Below are 18,726 nucleotides of genomic sequence, written 5' to 3'. Positions count from 1 at the left end.
GATATAACTCTATCTCTAATTCTTTTAATTTTTATAATATTATCCTTCAAAGTTTTTATCTTAATTTTAGTTTCAAGGACTAGCTTTTCTGCCAACATCCATCCATGATGTGGGAACCATTTCTTATTTAACATTGCACCTAGGCACCAATATAGTGGCCATTACACACTTGTCGTTGTATTTAGGTCATATAGAGTTACTTCTAGAGAATTCCCTAGCATGAACACAATATATTAAAGGATTTATGTCATGAATATTAGATAATTTTAATGTTGATCATCGATTACCTAATGCAACCTTTCACTTTTTTCATCCAGGAATTGAAACATAGCAATGGTAGTATTAGAATAAAAGTTATATAAAAAAAATTTACAATGTGAAAGATTTATAATACTCATTAACAAAACATTTAACTTCATAACTTCTTATAAATATATTAAAATTAAAATAAAAAATAATGTATTGAGATCCTACCTTAATTAGAATGAATTTCCTATATTTCTCGACAGATAAATATAGCACCATGACCTCCAAACTCCTATCATATTCTCTCTCCTCTTCTCCTTCTACTTTCCTTCTCCAACAAAAATCTAGGGTAATGGGTGAAATGAAATGGATTTAGATAGTATATATATAAAAAATCATTTAAATGATTAGTGTTGCGGCGCTCAAACACACAAGACCCTAGTGCTCGGCCAAAACATTCTAAATTCTCTTAGATACCTTCAATAGAGAGCTAAGAACTACAACACTCATTCCTAGTGTCGTGATGCTCCCTCAAACCTTATCCCAATGTTAGTGTTAAAAAGGGGTTTTTGAAAAGATTAAGTGATATAAAATCTATCTCATAATTCCTAACCAATATCACAAGTTGAGACACATATGTAATCTTTTGATTTTAAAGCTTAAAAAAAATAGTTTAAGCGTTTTGTATTATGTTGTGCTAAATCCTTATCAACAAAAGTCTATTCAAAAATAAAAGTTCATCTTTTAAGCTATTTATTTCATGTAATGGTGGTGAATGACCTTCTTTAACAAGTATCAACATGCGATAGTCAATTGATTGTAAAAATGAGGACATGTGAATTTTCCAAAAATCAAAATGTATGTTATCAAACAATGGTAGTTGGGTAATGGAATACCCTTTCACGATATTTCTATTACCAAAGTTAGCCATGGATCAAAATTCAAAAACTAGATTTTGTGAATATCGCTCTGATACCACTTGAAAGTTTCTTAGGGAGTTTAAGCCCTTATGAACTAGCCCGAGGCTAACTAAAAAGGGTGTGGGGGGGTGTGAATTGGTATTTTAAAAATTCTCAAACAAAAATCATGATCTAAACTAAATAATCACCCACATAAAATAAAGTGTAAAAATTAAATGTAGGAATGCAATAAGAAAGAACACATTAGATTTTATAGTGGTTCGATCAACTTGACCTACATCCACTCCCCGGAGCATCTCCTCCTGATATTGCACTAAACTCAATGTCTCTCCTTTTGCTCCCACAGTAAGGAGGAGAAGACTACAAAACTCCTTTCCAACGACCCCGATGAGGAAAAGAACCTAACTCCTTTAGCTTCCTCCTGAAGTAGACAGAGAACCTGACTCCTTTTACTTCCTCCTAAAGCATCGATCAATTACTGAAGTAGACCTCTCTAGAACCTCCAAGGAATCAGGAACGACGACTAGAGAAGATGACTCAGATACTTGCTTGGAGTAACTTTTATGAACCCCTCACAAACTCTCCCTTACAAGATCTTCTCTCTCTTCCAAGTCTCCATCTCCTTCTCTTGGCTCTCTTAGGACAAGACAGCAGCAAAATATCTCATCTTGAGTAAACAAGATATCTTATATAAAAGGGCTTTAAATTTGCCATAAATTGCAACTAACCGATAAAGATCGTCTAAGACTATCGACGGATCATCCTGTACGATTAGTATAAATTCAGCTCAATCAACTAGGACGATCTGGGGAAGCTGGATAATTAGAAGATTTATTTATTCTAATCATCTAGGATGATGGGTACATCGTCCTGTACGATTATTTTAAAATGTCAAATATCATCCAGACCATCGCTCTGTTCAGCTAGACTTCACAGGTTTGGATGATGAAAAAATAACTAATCACCTAGGACAATTCATGAATCATCATATACGATTAGTTAAAAATGTCAAATATCATCTAAAACATTGCCATGTTCTTCTAAGACGATTTAGAAAGAAACTAAGGTTTTTTAATAGATTGTCCAAGACGATCCTACAATCTTCTAGGATGATATGATCAATTAATCATTGTTAAGAGAGTTGCTATTTGCATGTTTTACATTCTTGCAACTTGTATTATTTTGATGATTTCAAATATTATTATTTTATATATATATATCTCCTAACACTTTTTTTGGAAGATTTGTTTTTGCTCTAGTGTGTACTAACATTTCAGGAAAATCAACTCCAAGATATGAAGACTTCAAATCAAATTTAGCAAATATTCATTTATAAATTATAAGTTTTGAATTGAGAGTGAGTGATTGTAATTGAGTGAAAAATCACAACACACACACTTGGGGGAACAATTTTTATGAACTGATCGTACGGGACGAACCTAGTTCGTACGAGACGACCATGTCAATTAAGCCCTCGGAAGAGTAATGGATCGAACAGGCAGGGAGAAATTTTTTATAAGTCCTAATCGTCTAGGACGAATTTAACATTCGTCCCGGGATGAACGTCTCGGGATTCTCACTTTGCATTGTTCGTCCAAACGAAATGCATGGTTCGTCTCTGGACGAAACTCTATGTATAAAATCGTACAGGACAAAATTAACCTTCGTTTTTGGACGTAACTCTCTGTATAAAATCGTCCAGGATGAAACTTGTTCATCCTAGGACGAACGGAACCGACTTACCTCAGTTGGTTACGTCCTGCAGGGATTTGAGAACCAACCTATGCAATAACCGTTTCGTACCGGACGAACCTAGTTCGTACGAGACGATAAGCGTGTACGAACATAGTTCATAACAATATACATAAGGATCATTTCCTACACTTTAAGTAAAATCGTCCGGGATGATCCACGATCGTACGGGATGATCCATTTCGTGATAACTTGAAAATTTTGCAGTTTTGGACAGTTTTTCTTGTCTCTCCTATATAAGGTCCAATTTTTACTGTCACCCAATCTTTTTGCTCATTGATCTTCGTGCTTATTGGAAGAAGAGTTAAGGAGAGAGTGTGAGAGAGCATTCAAAGGAGGATTCCTACCACTCGAGCGTGAAGGCTTCGCTTGATGTTCAAAGGTAAGATTTCCTACTTGTGATTTGAGATTACTTCAATCTTTTCTTTCTTCCTTCTAGATTTCTTGTGAGGAGATCTGTCAAGGAGATCGGGTTCTCTGCCCATACTAGGAGAGTATGAAAGGACGAAGGGTTCTCTGCCCACACTAGGAGAGTGTGAAAGGATGAAGGGTTATATGCCCACACTAGAAGAGTATGAAAGGACGAAGGGTCCCCCTCTTGGTAGCTTTGGAACATTAACTTAGGTTTAACAACCTATTCACTAGACTCAACAAATCAAACCTTAATTACTTCACTTAATCATTAGACTAATTTAGATATAATTATAATGCATCGTCTAGGATAATGTCCTATACGATGTTTCAAAATAATAACATGCCTAAAAAAGGTGGTGGCTAATTCTTTCTGATTTGAGCATATTATATAGGATGATGTTAATATTATATAGGATGATTTGCTTAATCCAGCTACCTTAATTAGGATGCCATAATTAGGATTTTTATTTTTAATTGATTGTCTAGGATAATTTGGGATCGTCCCAAATGATATGATCAAAAACAGAAAACTCTAAAATAGACAAAACTTTTCCCCCTGAGTATATGTGTGCATGGTTACTTAATATCAGGATCCACTTTATTAAATTTGACTCAATAAAAGATAAAAATACTTTAAGTACACTTACAAAATGACTCAGTCATAATCTACCCAATCTTGAGCTGGCTTGATTTGCAATTGACCTTATAGACCTGAAACATTAGTAGACAGGGTAATAGCTGGAAAAATAGAGATGTTAAAAATATTTGCTATCATCAAAATTATAATCTTTGAATCAAGATTTATAATAGTTGATGGCCAAGTGGAGAGCTAAAGGAGATAATTGGTGGGAATGTTTGTTGGAAGTAGTAGGCATCTATATTAATGGGAGTTGAACGATGAATAGCCTTATAGAGGTGGTCAAGTTATGCACCTATACCAGTAGCCTAGTAATATAATACCAAATGAGCTAAGGCTTTATTAGTGCTTTGATCATTTTAAGAGTGTTCATCAAAGGGTTTCTTGATAATGTTAACATGTTTAGAAGAGGTCGAGAAAACCCATTAAGGATATTTGACCTATCAAAGATTATTTACCAAACTATTTCTTGATGGTATTTACCTGTGTGGAAGAGGTTGGATTGAATCCCCTTAGGATCGATTATCTAGTGACAGAGACATAATAAAAATTACATATTTCTTGAGTCAAAGATTTAAGATTTGATTAATATTCTCCTAAGATGTTTGACCTATCCGAGGTTGTATGTCAGAATATTGCTCGATGATATTAACCTATATGAAAGATGTTGGATCAAATCTCCATAGGATTGATCATCTAGTGATTAAGACACAATAAAGATTGTGTATTTCTGAAATTAAGGATTTTATGATTTAATTGACATTGTCCCATGATGTTTGACCTATCTGAGGTTATATGTTAGAGTATTGCTCGATGACGTTAGTCTATATGGAAAAGGTCAGATCGAATCCCCCTAGGATTGATCATCTAGTGATTGAGATACAATAAAAATTATATATTTCTAGAATCAAGGATTTTATGATTTAATTGACATTCTCCTATGATATTTGACTTATCTGAGATTGTATGTTAGAGTATTGCTCGATGACCTTAACCTATATAAAAGAGGTCGGATCAAATGCCCCTGAGATTAATCATCTAGTAATTAAGGTGCAATAAAGAATATATATTTCTTGAATCAAGGATAAAGAGATTAGATTCATTATTAGTTTTTATTATCTTTTTTATTCTTTTTAAAAAAGGAGATAATATTAGAACAGAACAAACAACATTTTATTATATTATGTAAGATAATACAATAGCTCCCTAATATGACCTAGGGATATAAGAACTACACCATATTCAAAACATAAGATATACATATGAGGACACCATGATATCAAAGTGACACTATATTCAACATAGAAGAGGTGCACGATGACACAAGACAAGTAATATTATTAACACAATGACCCAAATTATGTGGTCATTTAAGGGTGCTCTTTAAAAATGAATATAGAAGTGAGTTCTTTTATAAGAGAAGCCTTTTGAAGGATAACTTTATTTTGAAATTGAAATCTTTTATGATTCAGGTAACACATGGACATGGTTAAAACTATTTAAGATAGCAAGATTATGCCATTTGTTGGTCTTCTCGCACCATACCGATCCAGTAAAGGTGAGAATTTTAGTTTGAGGTGTGAAGTAGAGGCAACGACTCCAAAGATTAACTGAGGGGTCTTTTATAGATAACATTATAATCTAACTCTAATTTTATCATAATAAAAATGGATTGTGTCAGTAGCTTATTAAGATAATTCTACAAGTACAACTAGGAGGCTAATTATTCCTTCTACTCATACGGGTCGATTATCAAACCCATATAGAGGTCTTCTGACAGGTTAAAGGTCTTCTTTGGCAAGGCCCATGTTAAGAAAAGTAGAGAAAAATAGGGCATCCATCGAGCTCCCATTGTCGACCAAGATCATTTTGATGTTGTAACACGGGTCACTAATCCTCACACTAATCATGAGTGGATCTTGATGAGGGGTTTTTACTCCCTCTAATTCAGAATCATTAATGTTGGCTTTTCATCTTCAGCCAGTAAAATTTAATTAGGCAATAAGGGCCCCCTATAATATTTTTAATCTCACTAACCATTTGATAATTATTCAATGGTTGTCTTTGTTGTTGTTGTTTTTGCTCCCTAGTTAGATGAGCGTCATCTCAATTAGGTGAATTTTGAATAAACTATCGAAGGTATCATTATCAGATAAGTCTCTCAATTTCATTCTTGAGCGGCTTATAGGTTTTATTGGTGTGCCCACGACTATGGTGGAAATGATAGTATTGATCCTGATTTCCCATATTTGATTTCAAAGGATTAAGTCTCTTAATATTTTCTTGAACTTGAATAACCATCAATACATTTTCTTTAGATGCATTCAATAGTGTATACTCATCCTCTTGTCGAATCTATGTCATGATAATGGGGGTCTAGGAGGCAGGTTATTCTTCCCTTATTTTATTTGCAATAATAATAAGTTATTCAATATAGGAGCATTTTTGCACTTTCTAAAATGTTACTCAAATTGCTTCCTATGAGCATTGATGGATTCATCTATTGATATTTGTACCTCCATATAATGGATCAGATCAACATACAAAATAAATGTGTCTCACATAAGTGTCGAGTAAAAGGGTATAGGATGGAGGCCTCTAAGTGAAACTCTTCTTAGTAATTTAGGATCCACTCCTGAAATTTGCTAAGCCTTGATCGAAAATCATCAAAAATATTCCTTAAGTTATTCTCCTTCATTTTTGCAAATCCTAGAGAGGTGAAGAATCATTATCAATTCTTTGATTGGCTATTATTATTTGACGAACACTTTAGCCAATTTGACGGATGTGGAGATTGTTCTAGCTGGAAGTGAATTGAAGCATGTCCGAGCTTGTCCCTTGAGGGTGGCAAGGAAAACTTGGCAAATGAGCACATCTGAGGCTCACTGGATATACATTATGCTTATATAGTGATTGATATGATTGTAGGGGTTGGATGTCCCATCATAGGAATTGATACTCCATAGTTTGAACCTTGTTAGAATGGGGTGTTGAAAAATGGCTTCAGTTAGGGGTGATGACTCCTAGAAGTCAACTGAGAAAGAGATTATCTTAAACCTCTCACATGGAAATCTTCTCAAACCAATCTTCGTAATTCATGATATAGGGCATTGCGAGGGAGCTTAGCAATGTACGATCAGGCTAAGTCTTTAAGGATGTCCTAAGGAATGCGAGGTTGCTGACCTGTGTGCGAAAGATGTATAGAACTTGTTGTGTCAGCAAGTTTGTTGTCTTTATGTGATTGTAGTTGCCTCCTTAACGGAGCAGGAGGAATCTCTACATGAAGATGTTTGGGTTGAACACCTTAAGCTTGTAGTGGATATCGAGGGAGAAGAACCTCCTCTTGTTTTGCTAGTACTAGTGGCCAAGTTTATTGTAGAAGTTGAATTGTCTCATTTTGAGATTCTTCCATCTTTCGAATACGTTCTTCTAGGGAAGGACTTAAAGTTCCTTATTTAGCAGTGTTTTTCCCCTAAAATAAAAAGAGGTAGATAATTGGTGTCCATGATTCATAGACTGATTCCTAGATTGATGGAAGTTGGAATAGGAGGTTCCCAAAATGCGATTACTATTCTTATTGTCCATTGAAGAAGTACTTGGGATAGTGGGTTTAAGGCTCCCACATACAATGCCAAATTGTTGAGGGCTAGAATATATATGATAGTAAAGTTAGAATTTTACGTCTCAGCATTGCACGAATATCCATCATACAAGAAGAGAACACAAGATTTTTTACTTCAAAAATCTTGAAAATGGGAAAAAATTAATGGGGTCACGCTCAATTGAAATGATTTCCCTAGTGTTTGAGTATATTATAGTTGACTGAATCATACTTGAGGATGATTAGATTATAATAATCAACAATCTGGTTAAAACCTAGTGATAGACGGGGGTAAGGTGAAGGTCCGGCGATGCTCGGTCGGGCAGATGTCTAGCTTCAGTTGGTGGTCCGGCGAAAGTTTGGGCATCAATTAGTAGTTCGACAGAAGTTTGACATTAGTTGGGTGTCCAACGGAAGTCCGGTGTCAAGTAGTGGTTCAGTGGAAGTATGAAGTTAGTTGGTGGTCTGGCGGAAGTCCGACGGTGGTCGAGGAGGAGCTAGGTCATAAGAGAGATCTTTGATCTTTCCTTCAGCTTCTTTGCTTGGATCCCTTTTCATGAGAAATCAGGGGTTTATTTATAGATTTCTGAGAGTGGCATGACCAGTAAATAGAAGGAAGATCAAGGGTAAGTTGGGAGTGATTTGTATGAACGACCGATGTTGATTCCCTTGATCGTTGACTATTTATTGGACATTTGAATGTCATAGTGATATCAGAATTTAGTGATCTTGGGCTCGCTGGATTTGTCTTGTTGAGCAGCTCGATTCGACTATAAGCATATCATCTTTGGAAAACTTTTGGTAATCCAAATTGTGATTTGAACCTTCCAAAATCACTTCGGGTCTTTGATTTGGATCCATTTGGGCTTGGATTGAGTCGAATTTGGTGTCATTGGGTTCATATTTTTTAAACCATCAGTTCGACTGTAAGTTTACTAAAATCGGAATTTTGATGGTCCCAATTTTAATTTTGAAAGTTTCCAACTTGATTTTGCTTTGAGGCTGCTTTGTATATTAAGATACATATTTTATTCATTTATAGCTTTTTCTATAGTATCTAAAGCTCTATAAATTCAATATTATGGGGTTATTTTATGAATTTTTTTTGGCAAAAACAATTCTCTTTTATAGTGGAAATCAGTGACAAAATCGTAAATCTTCTTTGTCTTCTCCATCTTTCTTTAGCATTTTCCTTTGCTCTCTAATTTAATTTTTTTTCTTCTTCTTTTGAAATGCTAAAATCCTTTTCTGAGTCTAATTCAAATTTAAATCTAACGTAAGAAAATTTATAGCTATTTAATTAAATTTTATATTATATATATGTCAGAATAAATTGAATGATTAAAAAATTATCTTCATCAAATTTAACTTATACATCCAACTTAAATGTTCTCATATTTTTTAATGATTTATAGTGGCCAAGAGCTCGGCCGACCCCGGCCGCGGGAAATGGCGCCAAGTATTACAGCAAAACTCGCCTCGCCTCTTTTTCCCGCCTTCTACAGCACCCACGCCAAGCCAATAAATGAATTTCTACTATTCGGGGTCATTTACTTTGCGAGCGCGCTCTCTCCCTTTCTCTATGGCGACCAAGAAAACCCTAACGGATTATGAAAGCCAGCGGCTCGAGAACATCCGCCGGAACGGCGAGATGATCGCGTCCTTGATGCTCCATTCTAAGGCCTCCGAGGTCTCTGACTTTTTCAAGCGCAGCAGTTCCAAATCCACCAAATATGCCCACAAAATCAAGAAGCAAAAGAACTCTCCTCCTCGATCTCCATTAGTGATCCGCCGGTCGCTCCGCACCCGCGGCCTCCCTCCAAATCACTCTGGCTACCCTTCAACACCCACAGATTCCTCACCGTTCCCGCCTTCTCCAAAGCCTGAGCTCTCGCCTGCGCGGAAGCGCGAGCAGATCCACATCAATGATGCGTTCCTAGGTGAAATTGCAGCTTCTGACCGCCCTCTCATCGATGTAATTTTGGCCGCAGCCGCTGCAGGAGCCGATGTCGATGGCGGGTCGAGGTCAAAACTATTGGGGGATTACAAGTTTGATCCGAGGTCGTCGATGGTACTGAAGCCCGAGAATGTTGGAAAGGTTCTTCCGGAACGGATTCTTAGCGTCCAGTTCTTGCCTTCTGCTAACCGAACCGTGGTTGTCGTCGGTAACAAGCTGGGAAATGTTGGGTTCTGGGATTTGGATTTTGGGATGGGCGATGGGAACGAGGACGATAGCGGAATTTACGTTTATGCACCGCATTCTGCTTCGGTTTCAGGGATCTCCGTTCATCCCTCAAGCGTGAGTAAGGTGCTGGTCCTTTACCTCCATATTTTTTGATTGGCTTAATAACTCTTCTGTATCACTTAAAATTTTACGCTTGCTTGTTCTGAAGTATGATTGGAAGGTCTTTCCTTTCTTTAAGCTTCGTGATTTGGTATACTTTATTTTCCATTAGGGCATGTGGATGTTTCATGTAATTCATAGAATTTTATCAGTTTGAAGATGCTGTTTGCTTCATTATGTTGTTCATGCTTCTCTATGGTGTTGTTTCCGTTTCGTTGTGTGTGAGTTAGCGTGTGAAGAGTGAGTGTGAGATGAGTGTGCCAGAAAACGGAGAACATGCGATTTCTCATGCGCCCACTTGCTTGCCTTTTTTTGTTGGAATGAAATCTCCATCTATTCATTGAAGTCATACGCCTGTTTTCAGTAACTTCATGTATTTGGTTTCGGAATGAACAGCATGTTTCATGGTTGTTTAGTTGCCCTGAAAAATTTTTCCTTTATGGTTCTATTTTTTTTTCTTTCTGCAATATTCTTTTTATCAAGTTTTCTTTCTGTATATTATTCTTTGTTGTTAAGGCTGAATTGGTGCGATAAGGTTTGCTATCATCTTTCTTCTGTGATTATTTTCTCAAAATCATGTAATTTCCATCACAATAAAAATTGCAAAATCTTAAAGTTAGCGGGAATGTGTGTGTGTGTTCTTATTTACTGATATTTTCGGTTTCTTTCCTGTGTCCTTGGCACGCTTAATTCTTGAGAATTTATTTTATTGTAAAAATAAACTGTCATGTAAAATAAGCTGGTGGGATTTTATGCAGATATTTACTGGTAGCTATGATGGCTTAGTTCGCAAGATGGATGTTGAGAAGGAAACCTTTAATGTGACATATTCTACCGAGAACTGTATATTTTCTATTTGTCAATGGCCATGTGATATCGATTCCCTCTATATTGGAGAGGGAGCAGGGGATCTTAAACATTGGGACGAGAGAGCTGGCAAGGTTTCAAGCAAATGGGGCCTTCATGAAGACAGAATCAATTCAGTAGACTTCAGTCCAGAAAATTGTTATTTAATGGCTACAAGTTCAACGGATGGAACGGCTTGCATATGGGACCTAAGAAGAATGAAGAATCATCAACCGGAGCAGCTTAATGTGGTTCGCCATAATAGGGCTGTTCATTCGGCATATTTCTCTCCCACTGGAAACTACCTTGCAACAACAAGGTCCCTCTGACATAACTTGATTCAAAAGAAAAATTTATTGCATTTTTCACATAGCATTAGTTTTAACAATTTTTAATATGCTAGAAAACATAATTTATTAATTTTATATATTTGAATTTATGCGGACATGATATTATTCACGTGATGAAAATTTCACCTGGTAATCAGAATTCAAGTGTCATAATCTGTCTACAATGTATTGCAAAATTAGTTGAGCCTTTTATGCTCTTATTAAAATGATGCTCTGTTGCACTTTCTTTTGCACCTTGGCTCTTACTATTCAGTCAGTAGAAGAGGGATGAATGCTCAAGTCATATTCAATTATATGACGTGGAGGAACTTGTGTAGTTGTAATGAATTTGCATGAAGACCTGATTCTGTGTTTTTTTAATACATTTATTATGCACTATTCCATCATTTTAAAATGAATTCTGAAAAGTTTGTAACGGAAACTCAAATTCTATCGATAGTCTTAAATAAAATAGAGCCGCCTACTCAAGTAACTTAACCTTCCCTCCTAGCCAGCTTGCCACATCTCTTTGTGGTGAATGATCTGTACTGATCTATTAATCTGATACTATAAAGATCAGTTTGTATTATAGCAGTATTACCATCAGGAAGCGAACATTGAAGAATGAATTCCTCCTCCTCCTCTCTCTCTCTCTCTCTCTCTCTCTCTCTCTCTCTCTTTGTGTGTGTGTGTGAAATCCTTTTCTGAAGTCCGGCCATTACAGTACCATGTTCATTTTTGAGGCATGCACTCAAGGTTTGAAGTCTTATTTGGCCAATAAGTTACAAACAGTTTGATCCTGCTTCTCATCTGAAAATATTTTTTTAGGGAATGCACAATTGGGCTTTGTAACTGAAATTTAGGCGATGAAAAAAATGGTTAATGATTTCTTTAGCAAGAGGACTTTCTCATATGTAATGACCACATTCTTGGTGGAGATAAATATCGATCTCTTATGCTTTGTTTTTTTAGTTCTTTTTTTGCACAAACCCTCCACTTCTCTCGATGGTCGTGCATGAAGTGAGTCAAGGAGTGCATTAATTTCTGTTTGTTTTTCTTCTCCCAGAGTTCTTTCTTGGTAACTTTCTACAGTTTTCGTGGTGTTTTCTGGTGGCTCTTAATAATTCCTCAAACTTTACCTTTATGGATTTTCGCTAATTTACTGTTTATGTTCTCTATTTTCTTATCATGTTTCTCTTACAATCTTGTAATTTAAATGGGAATGCTCGCTTAAATGGAAGGATTTTATTTTTCTATCTTGGAACGGAAATTCTCTAATATCTCATTGTTAATATTGTTCAAGGAATTATGCTATTTTTAAAGATTTATTCTTCCTTCTTACGATAGTTGCTATTCTATTGTCGCAGCATTGACGATACAGTTGGAATTATCAATCTCTCCCACCTCAATGATATATCTATGGTTCATCATTACAATCAGACTGGTAGATGGTTGTCCTCATTCAGGTATTTTCTTCTTGTTTCTAATAATTGGTTTAACATGTACTACCTTTATACAGTTGGCATAATTTCTTAGGCAGCGTACTCAAAAGAATCAACTTAATATGTTTAGTAATCTGTGTTAATGCAAAATTCTTTTTAATGAAATTCTGATGAGATGGCATGAAAATTGTTTTGTAATTTACTTTAATCTTTAACACATTACCAATTCTTTGCCAAAATTTAATGAATCATGTCAGAAAAAAAATTTCTACAAATGATCAAGCATTTAATATGCATTCATCCCCGTATAGTATCTTAAGTACATTATTGTTTTTCCCTTGTAGCGGTTATCCTCAATTCCCTTTAAATATGCATTTGGTCCATGGATTACCTTATTTTTCCAACGCATCCATACCTTTTTCTAAGCTTGCATGATCTAGAACACAAGTTACAGCATGCAATGAAATAAAGTTGAAGGGGGATAGTTTTATTGCATTTTATTTATCTATTTTCCTACTAAAAACAGAAAAAAGTGTACCAAATATTGCCCAAGGAAATGATTGAAGTTAGAAATTATTAATTTTCCTTTCGCAGGGCTATTTGGGGGTGGGACGACTCATTTCTGTTTCTTGGAAATATGAGAAGAGCTGTGGATATTATTTCTATTACCAGCAAAACTACGACGGCTTTGGTAAGCCCAGAAATGACTTCAATACCTTGCCGCTTTGCTTCTCACCCCTGCCAAATTGGAACTCTTGCTGGTGCCACAGCCGGTGGTAAGGTCTTTGTGTGGACAAAATCATAAATATTGGAGCAATTTTTGGACCTCTTGTGTCGCTATGCGTTTGTAGCATATCAAAAATTTAAGCATTCGTCTTTAAAGAGATTTTGTAAATCCCACCATTGTACAAGAAGCAGCTATGTGGCCATGCACATCGTTGAACCTTTTTCAGTTCTTATTCCGGAAAAAGATGAATGAATCTTCTGAGTTAAAAAAAGTATTGCTTTATTCACCTTATAAGCTAACATTCGCCATTCGGCATCTATAATGAGTGGTGATATTTATGTATACGGATGCTAAAAAAAATCATGTTCCGCCAAAAATAGTATGTTCGACTAATTTTTCCTTATAGTTCTTTTATATATATTTGTTTCATTTATTTATATTTATATGAATATACTTATGCAAATGTGATAATATGTATTTTTTATTTTTTTAAATATTTTTTATGTCGGTTTTATGTTCATTAATAGTTTGTTATGCTCTATAAGTTAACAAGCAAGCATAATAAAAGTTGATTATTTTAACCAAGTTAAATAACACTAGTGAGCTTGCTCTAATTGAATATATATATATATATATAATACCTTAAGTATATATTTTAATAATATAAGAGTATATTTGGGTTGTTAACTTTTTAAATGTTTTAAAATTAATTTAATGTAAACATTGCACTAATTTTTTTTTTGGGACATTTGGGCTAATTAAGTTAAGCTCATTCAATATATATGCAAGTTTTAAATTTAAGATTTTTTAAATGATAGTTAAAACTTTTAATTAATAGATCAAATTCAATTGCACTAATTTAGCACTTGATTTGTTCTTTATCTTATTTGATTTAAGTAAACTTTGTATCAAATGTAGTGAAAATGAAAATTTTGTATGTTATAAAATTCTTATAGATCCCCCCCCCACCAGTGGCGGAGCCAGAAATATTATTCAGGGGGGGCCTAAATTAAACACTACAGAAAAATCATTCATTATCGGCGCAATTTTTAGGCAGTTTTTTTAGGATAAATTTTTCGACGGTTTTCCTATGGTGAATTTTCAAGCGGTTTGTCATCTCATTTGAAATGTTAGAATACATTAAAATAGTTATGTTTACCAACTTATTGCTAGAGTCAAAAAGAGCTCTAAGATCAAAATTAATAATGCAAATAACATGTCGAGAGAGGCGCAAAAACGTGCGGAGAGAGGCGAAAAAAAAAAAAAAACATGGCGAGAGAGGAGCGGAAAGAAAAACGAAAGTTGTGCTCGATGTCACGATGTCGCGAGTAGCGAGAGAGGAGCAAAGGGGAAAACGAAACAGGCTGCTTGAGTCGAGAGAAAGGCTATTTGGGAGTGGTCTCCGTTTGTGCCTTTGATATGATATTGTAGCCGGAGTAAATTTTTTTATAAAAAAGTTATTGTTAAAATTAGTAAGATAATTATTCCGAACAAAGCCTAAAGCATAGTCTTGCATGTTAAATCATAGAATTGTTAGGTCTTATTTTTTATAAAAATAATACTAGTTTTCTTATGTAAATTGATCATCCACACTTAAATTTACTTTAAAATGAGTGAAATACATAAAAAATTTAATTAAAATGTAAATTACACATATCTCAAAATAAATACAATATTTTTAAGATCCATTTTGATAAAAAAATTGATCAATAAATTATATGACAACTTTTTTATGAATATATTACGTGCATTAAAAATCTTGACTGAATAATTATAATTTATACCTCCAACTCTTATTTTTCTCATAAAAAAATTGTTTTAAAATCACTTTTAGCCAAGGGAAAAAAAATTTAGGGGGGGGCACGTGCCCCCCCTTGCCCCCCTCTCCCTCCGCCCTTGTCAAACTAAAAGAAAAAAGAGAATTCGGGGGAAATTTTTTTAATTCACTTATTAAAGTTCTAATTAAATAGCCTATTAGGCTTTGTTTGTGATGTCTTTTTTACTACTTAAAGTAGTTTTTTAAATGAACTTCTAATCAAATGTAGGGAAAAAACTGAAAGATTTGTATTTTTAAAATACTCAAAGATTTATTTTGCTTTTATGTTTGATGTTTCAATCCAAACGAAAAGAAAAAAAAAAATTGTAGGGGAATTTTTTAATTCACTTTTAAAAGTTCTGATTAAATAGTCTCTTAGGTTTTGTTTGTTTGGAATGCCTTTCTTACCACTTTTAAAAATAATTTTATTAGAAAGGTACTTTAAGAAACAATAAGAAAACAGTCTCAAATGAAGCCTTAGTAGTGATGGTCATGTTATCGTTGTTGTTGGTAAAGAGAAACATAAAGGATTGTAGAGCTTTGATGATTACTACTTCTAAAAATAATTTTAAAAATAATTTTCTTACTACTTTTAAAAATAATTTTATTAGCTAAAGATAAAAAATATAAAGGTGCCAAAATGCTCATGTTTATCTTTTATCATTAGGTTTTGATGATTACAGAGAATGATGCATCTAAGAAAAGTAAAAAGTATAATGTCATACAAACTATTTTAGACAAGTGACGCCTTCTAATTGGATGAGTTGGGGTTGTAGAGTTTTGATGATTTATGTTTGGGCGAGCTCATTAGTGATGAGTGGTATTAAGCGCGATTAATAGTGCCAAGTAATAGGGGCAAGTTTGAGGGCGAACACCAAGCAAGGGGTGCTAGATGATTGAGAATTACCTGAGAGTCGTTGGCAACCTATGCTAAGCCTTGGATTGGATAGAGAAGGCAAGTGAATTGTAGCTGTAGAGAAGATGACCTTAATGATCGATTTGTCATAGTGGGTCGAGTTAAGGCCATTGGGGATAGGCACTTTTCTTTAGTTAGAATTCAATGTGTGTGGGGAATAAAGGCACCTACCCTGGGCAGGGGTGAGTTGTTATGATGGTTGCATTCCTTCGAGTGGCGAATTATTAGGTTGATGGGATCCTCCATTGAACATCAAGATTGGAAACCATCCTTAGTAGGACTGAGCAGTTTGCACCTGATGTTCCATGGCAAGTTCTTATGTGCGATCTTTGTGTATGAAATCTCTCCTCATACCCTATCGACTACCTACTACATACTTATGAAGTCATACACGAGTGTACATTTAGTTTCCCAATTCACATGGCTCTTTTGGTAGGCGAGCAATGAAAGAAAGAGTGAATGAATCAATATTAATTGTGACTATTGATTATGAAATAGGAAAGTAATGCAAACTTACCGCCCTATTTTTATCATAGCATCGATTATTGCATAGATTCATATTAATGATGATGAAGTGATGCCACTTCTTCCTTGACTCCTTATAAATAGAGGCTCTATGTTAAAGGAACTTTACTCTTTTCTCATGGTGACTTTAGCTAGGTTAAGAGTGAAGGTGTCTAAGAATGTCTCCTTTCGCATAGGCAAAGCCAATATATTGGAAAGAATGCGAGTGAGCCTTTTCCATGCTAGTAAATTGATGATAGTGCATAAATCATGCTGAAGGCTCTTGAACTTGCCACAACCTCTCCTATAAAGAGAATTATGAGTAATCCTAGGATGAAGGCGATGACAACTAACTTGCTAGCTACAAGAGTCAGCACTTATGAGCGTGAAACTGTTAGCGTTGGTGCTCAAGAGAGGTTTGACTCCATTTAAAGAAGATAATGAGCCTCTTAATATGCGGAGAACAAGGTGACTTCCTCCGATACACTCAATAACTATGATTCATATAAAATTTCTATTTCATTTAATTGTAAGAGGTTTCTTGTCCATGTGAGGAATCTTATGAATCATAGCTGATGGGTACTAAAGTTGTCTCTAGCTGGATAGGTAGAAGTAACCTCTATTGAAGTTGTGATGAATCCTTAAGCGCCTCTGGTTGGGACAACTAAGAGAAAAATAGATAAGTTTAAGTATTTGCAAATAATGTTGTCAAAGAAAAAGGTGCCTATTATGAGAGAGCCTTTATTCTATATTTCCTCAAGCAAGCTAAGGAGCTCTAACATCTAATGGAAGGATTGAAATCCTAAACCTATAATTTAACTTCTCAATCACCAATAAAAACAACCAAAACTACTATATAATCAAAATAATAAAAGCAACTTAATATGTTTGATTTCAATAAGATGCATATATATGTAATAATCCAATTTATTAGTCGTCTATACATCAAGAGAAATTCAAATTGGAATACAAAACAATACCTCGATCACTTAGACTCAAAATATCCAACCTATATACCTTTCTTTTCCACTGGCATTTACCTTCTTTGAAATGTTAGAAAATTTATAGAATGAACAAAACGAACTTAGTAGACTTCTTCTCATAGCCCATCACATATATTAATATCCAAATTAAATATTATATAACACTTAATTCATTAAAACTAGTACAATGGCTTTTAAAAAATGAATAAATTATTAAAAAAGCATGATTTTTAGGGTTTCAATGTTTACTTGATTTTAAATTTCTTATTTATACCTTTGAAACCACCTTCATAGAGAGTTCAGATGCATCACATAACACCTGTTTTAGAAGTTCAACTTGTATTTTTTCACATCTCATTAGATTTATTAGAATTTTAGGAATTAACTAAATATAGTTTAGAATAAATAACTTATACTGAATTTATTGAAGTTTACACATAATGTTAATTCAATAATTATAATGCACATGTCTCGATGTCTTTTGATAGCTCCACTTCTACTTATGTCTCCCTTTAATCTTCTACACCTAGATCTAGTAAGTGGGGCCACAATCAAAATAGAACAATGCTACATAACCCCCACACCTACTTTTTAGCAAGGGGACCATAATCCCTCATACATCCACACTAACTAGATGAGGCAAGAACAAAACATATAAAGCCCTTATAACATATAAGAGAGTGCACTTTTCATATAATCAGAACATTCTTCAATGCTTGCCAATGAAAAACAATGTAAATGCAATAATAATAAATTATAATTCATTGCAATACTTATATATGCATGAATTGCATTAGAAAGCTACATTGCTTGTATAACATCATATGCACTTAACTTTTTTATTTAAATTTCAACTTTAGAGAATATTTACATAAATATTTATATACTAAAAAAATTGCATAGAAAATATCAACAAGTGAAAATATAAAACATGCAACACATAAAAAATATAGATGAAAAACATCATAAAAATATGAAAAAAAAAATTAAATTTATAAAACAACAATAGAGAAATAAAGATAGGGGTTCAAAAACTAACTCATTCTCTATATATTATCCTAAACAAGCTCGATAGACGAATCCCATGTTTTGGTCATAACCACTCTTCCTTTCTCTATCCTCTTCCTTGCTTCATCTCGATAAAATGGCGGGGGTTGAGGGGGTTAGCACTTTTATATATATATATATATATATATAGTATATAATATATATATATATATATAAACCATGATTTTTTACCAATGCTTGT

General features: G+C 34.4%; 1 protein-coding gene across 1 annotated transcript; it reads left to right on the top strand.

Moving 5' to 3' along the window:
* Positions 1-8,994: 8,994 nt before the first annotated feature.
* LOC110116098 (WD repeat-containing protein 76) lies at positions 8,995-13,651 on the top strand. The gene is made up of 4 exons (XM_020849562.2): positions 8,995-9,878; positions 10,673-11,079; positions 12,457-12,555; positions 13,126-13,651. Exons 1-4 carry the CDS (start codon positions 9,096-9,098, stop codon positions 13,334-13,336), a joined length of 1,500 nt encoding a protein of 499 aa, XP_020705221.1. The 5' UTR covers positions 8,995-9,095; the 3' UTR covers positions 13,337-13,651.
* The last annotated feature ends 5,075 nt before the right edge of the window (positions 13,652-18,726 follow it).

This window comes from Dendrobium catenatum, unplaced genomic scaffold (assembly GCF_001605985.2).
Source record: "Dendrobium catenatum unplaced genomic scaffold, ASM160598v2 fragScaff_scaffold_1351, whole genome shotgun sequence".
NCBI lineage: Eukaryota > Viridiplantae > Streptophyta > Magnoliopsida > Asparagales > Orchidaceae > Dendrobium > Dendrobium catenatum.
The sequence above is the reverse complement of the archived record's forward strand: the minus strand, read 5'-3'. Positions and strand labels throughout refer to the sequence as shown.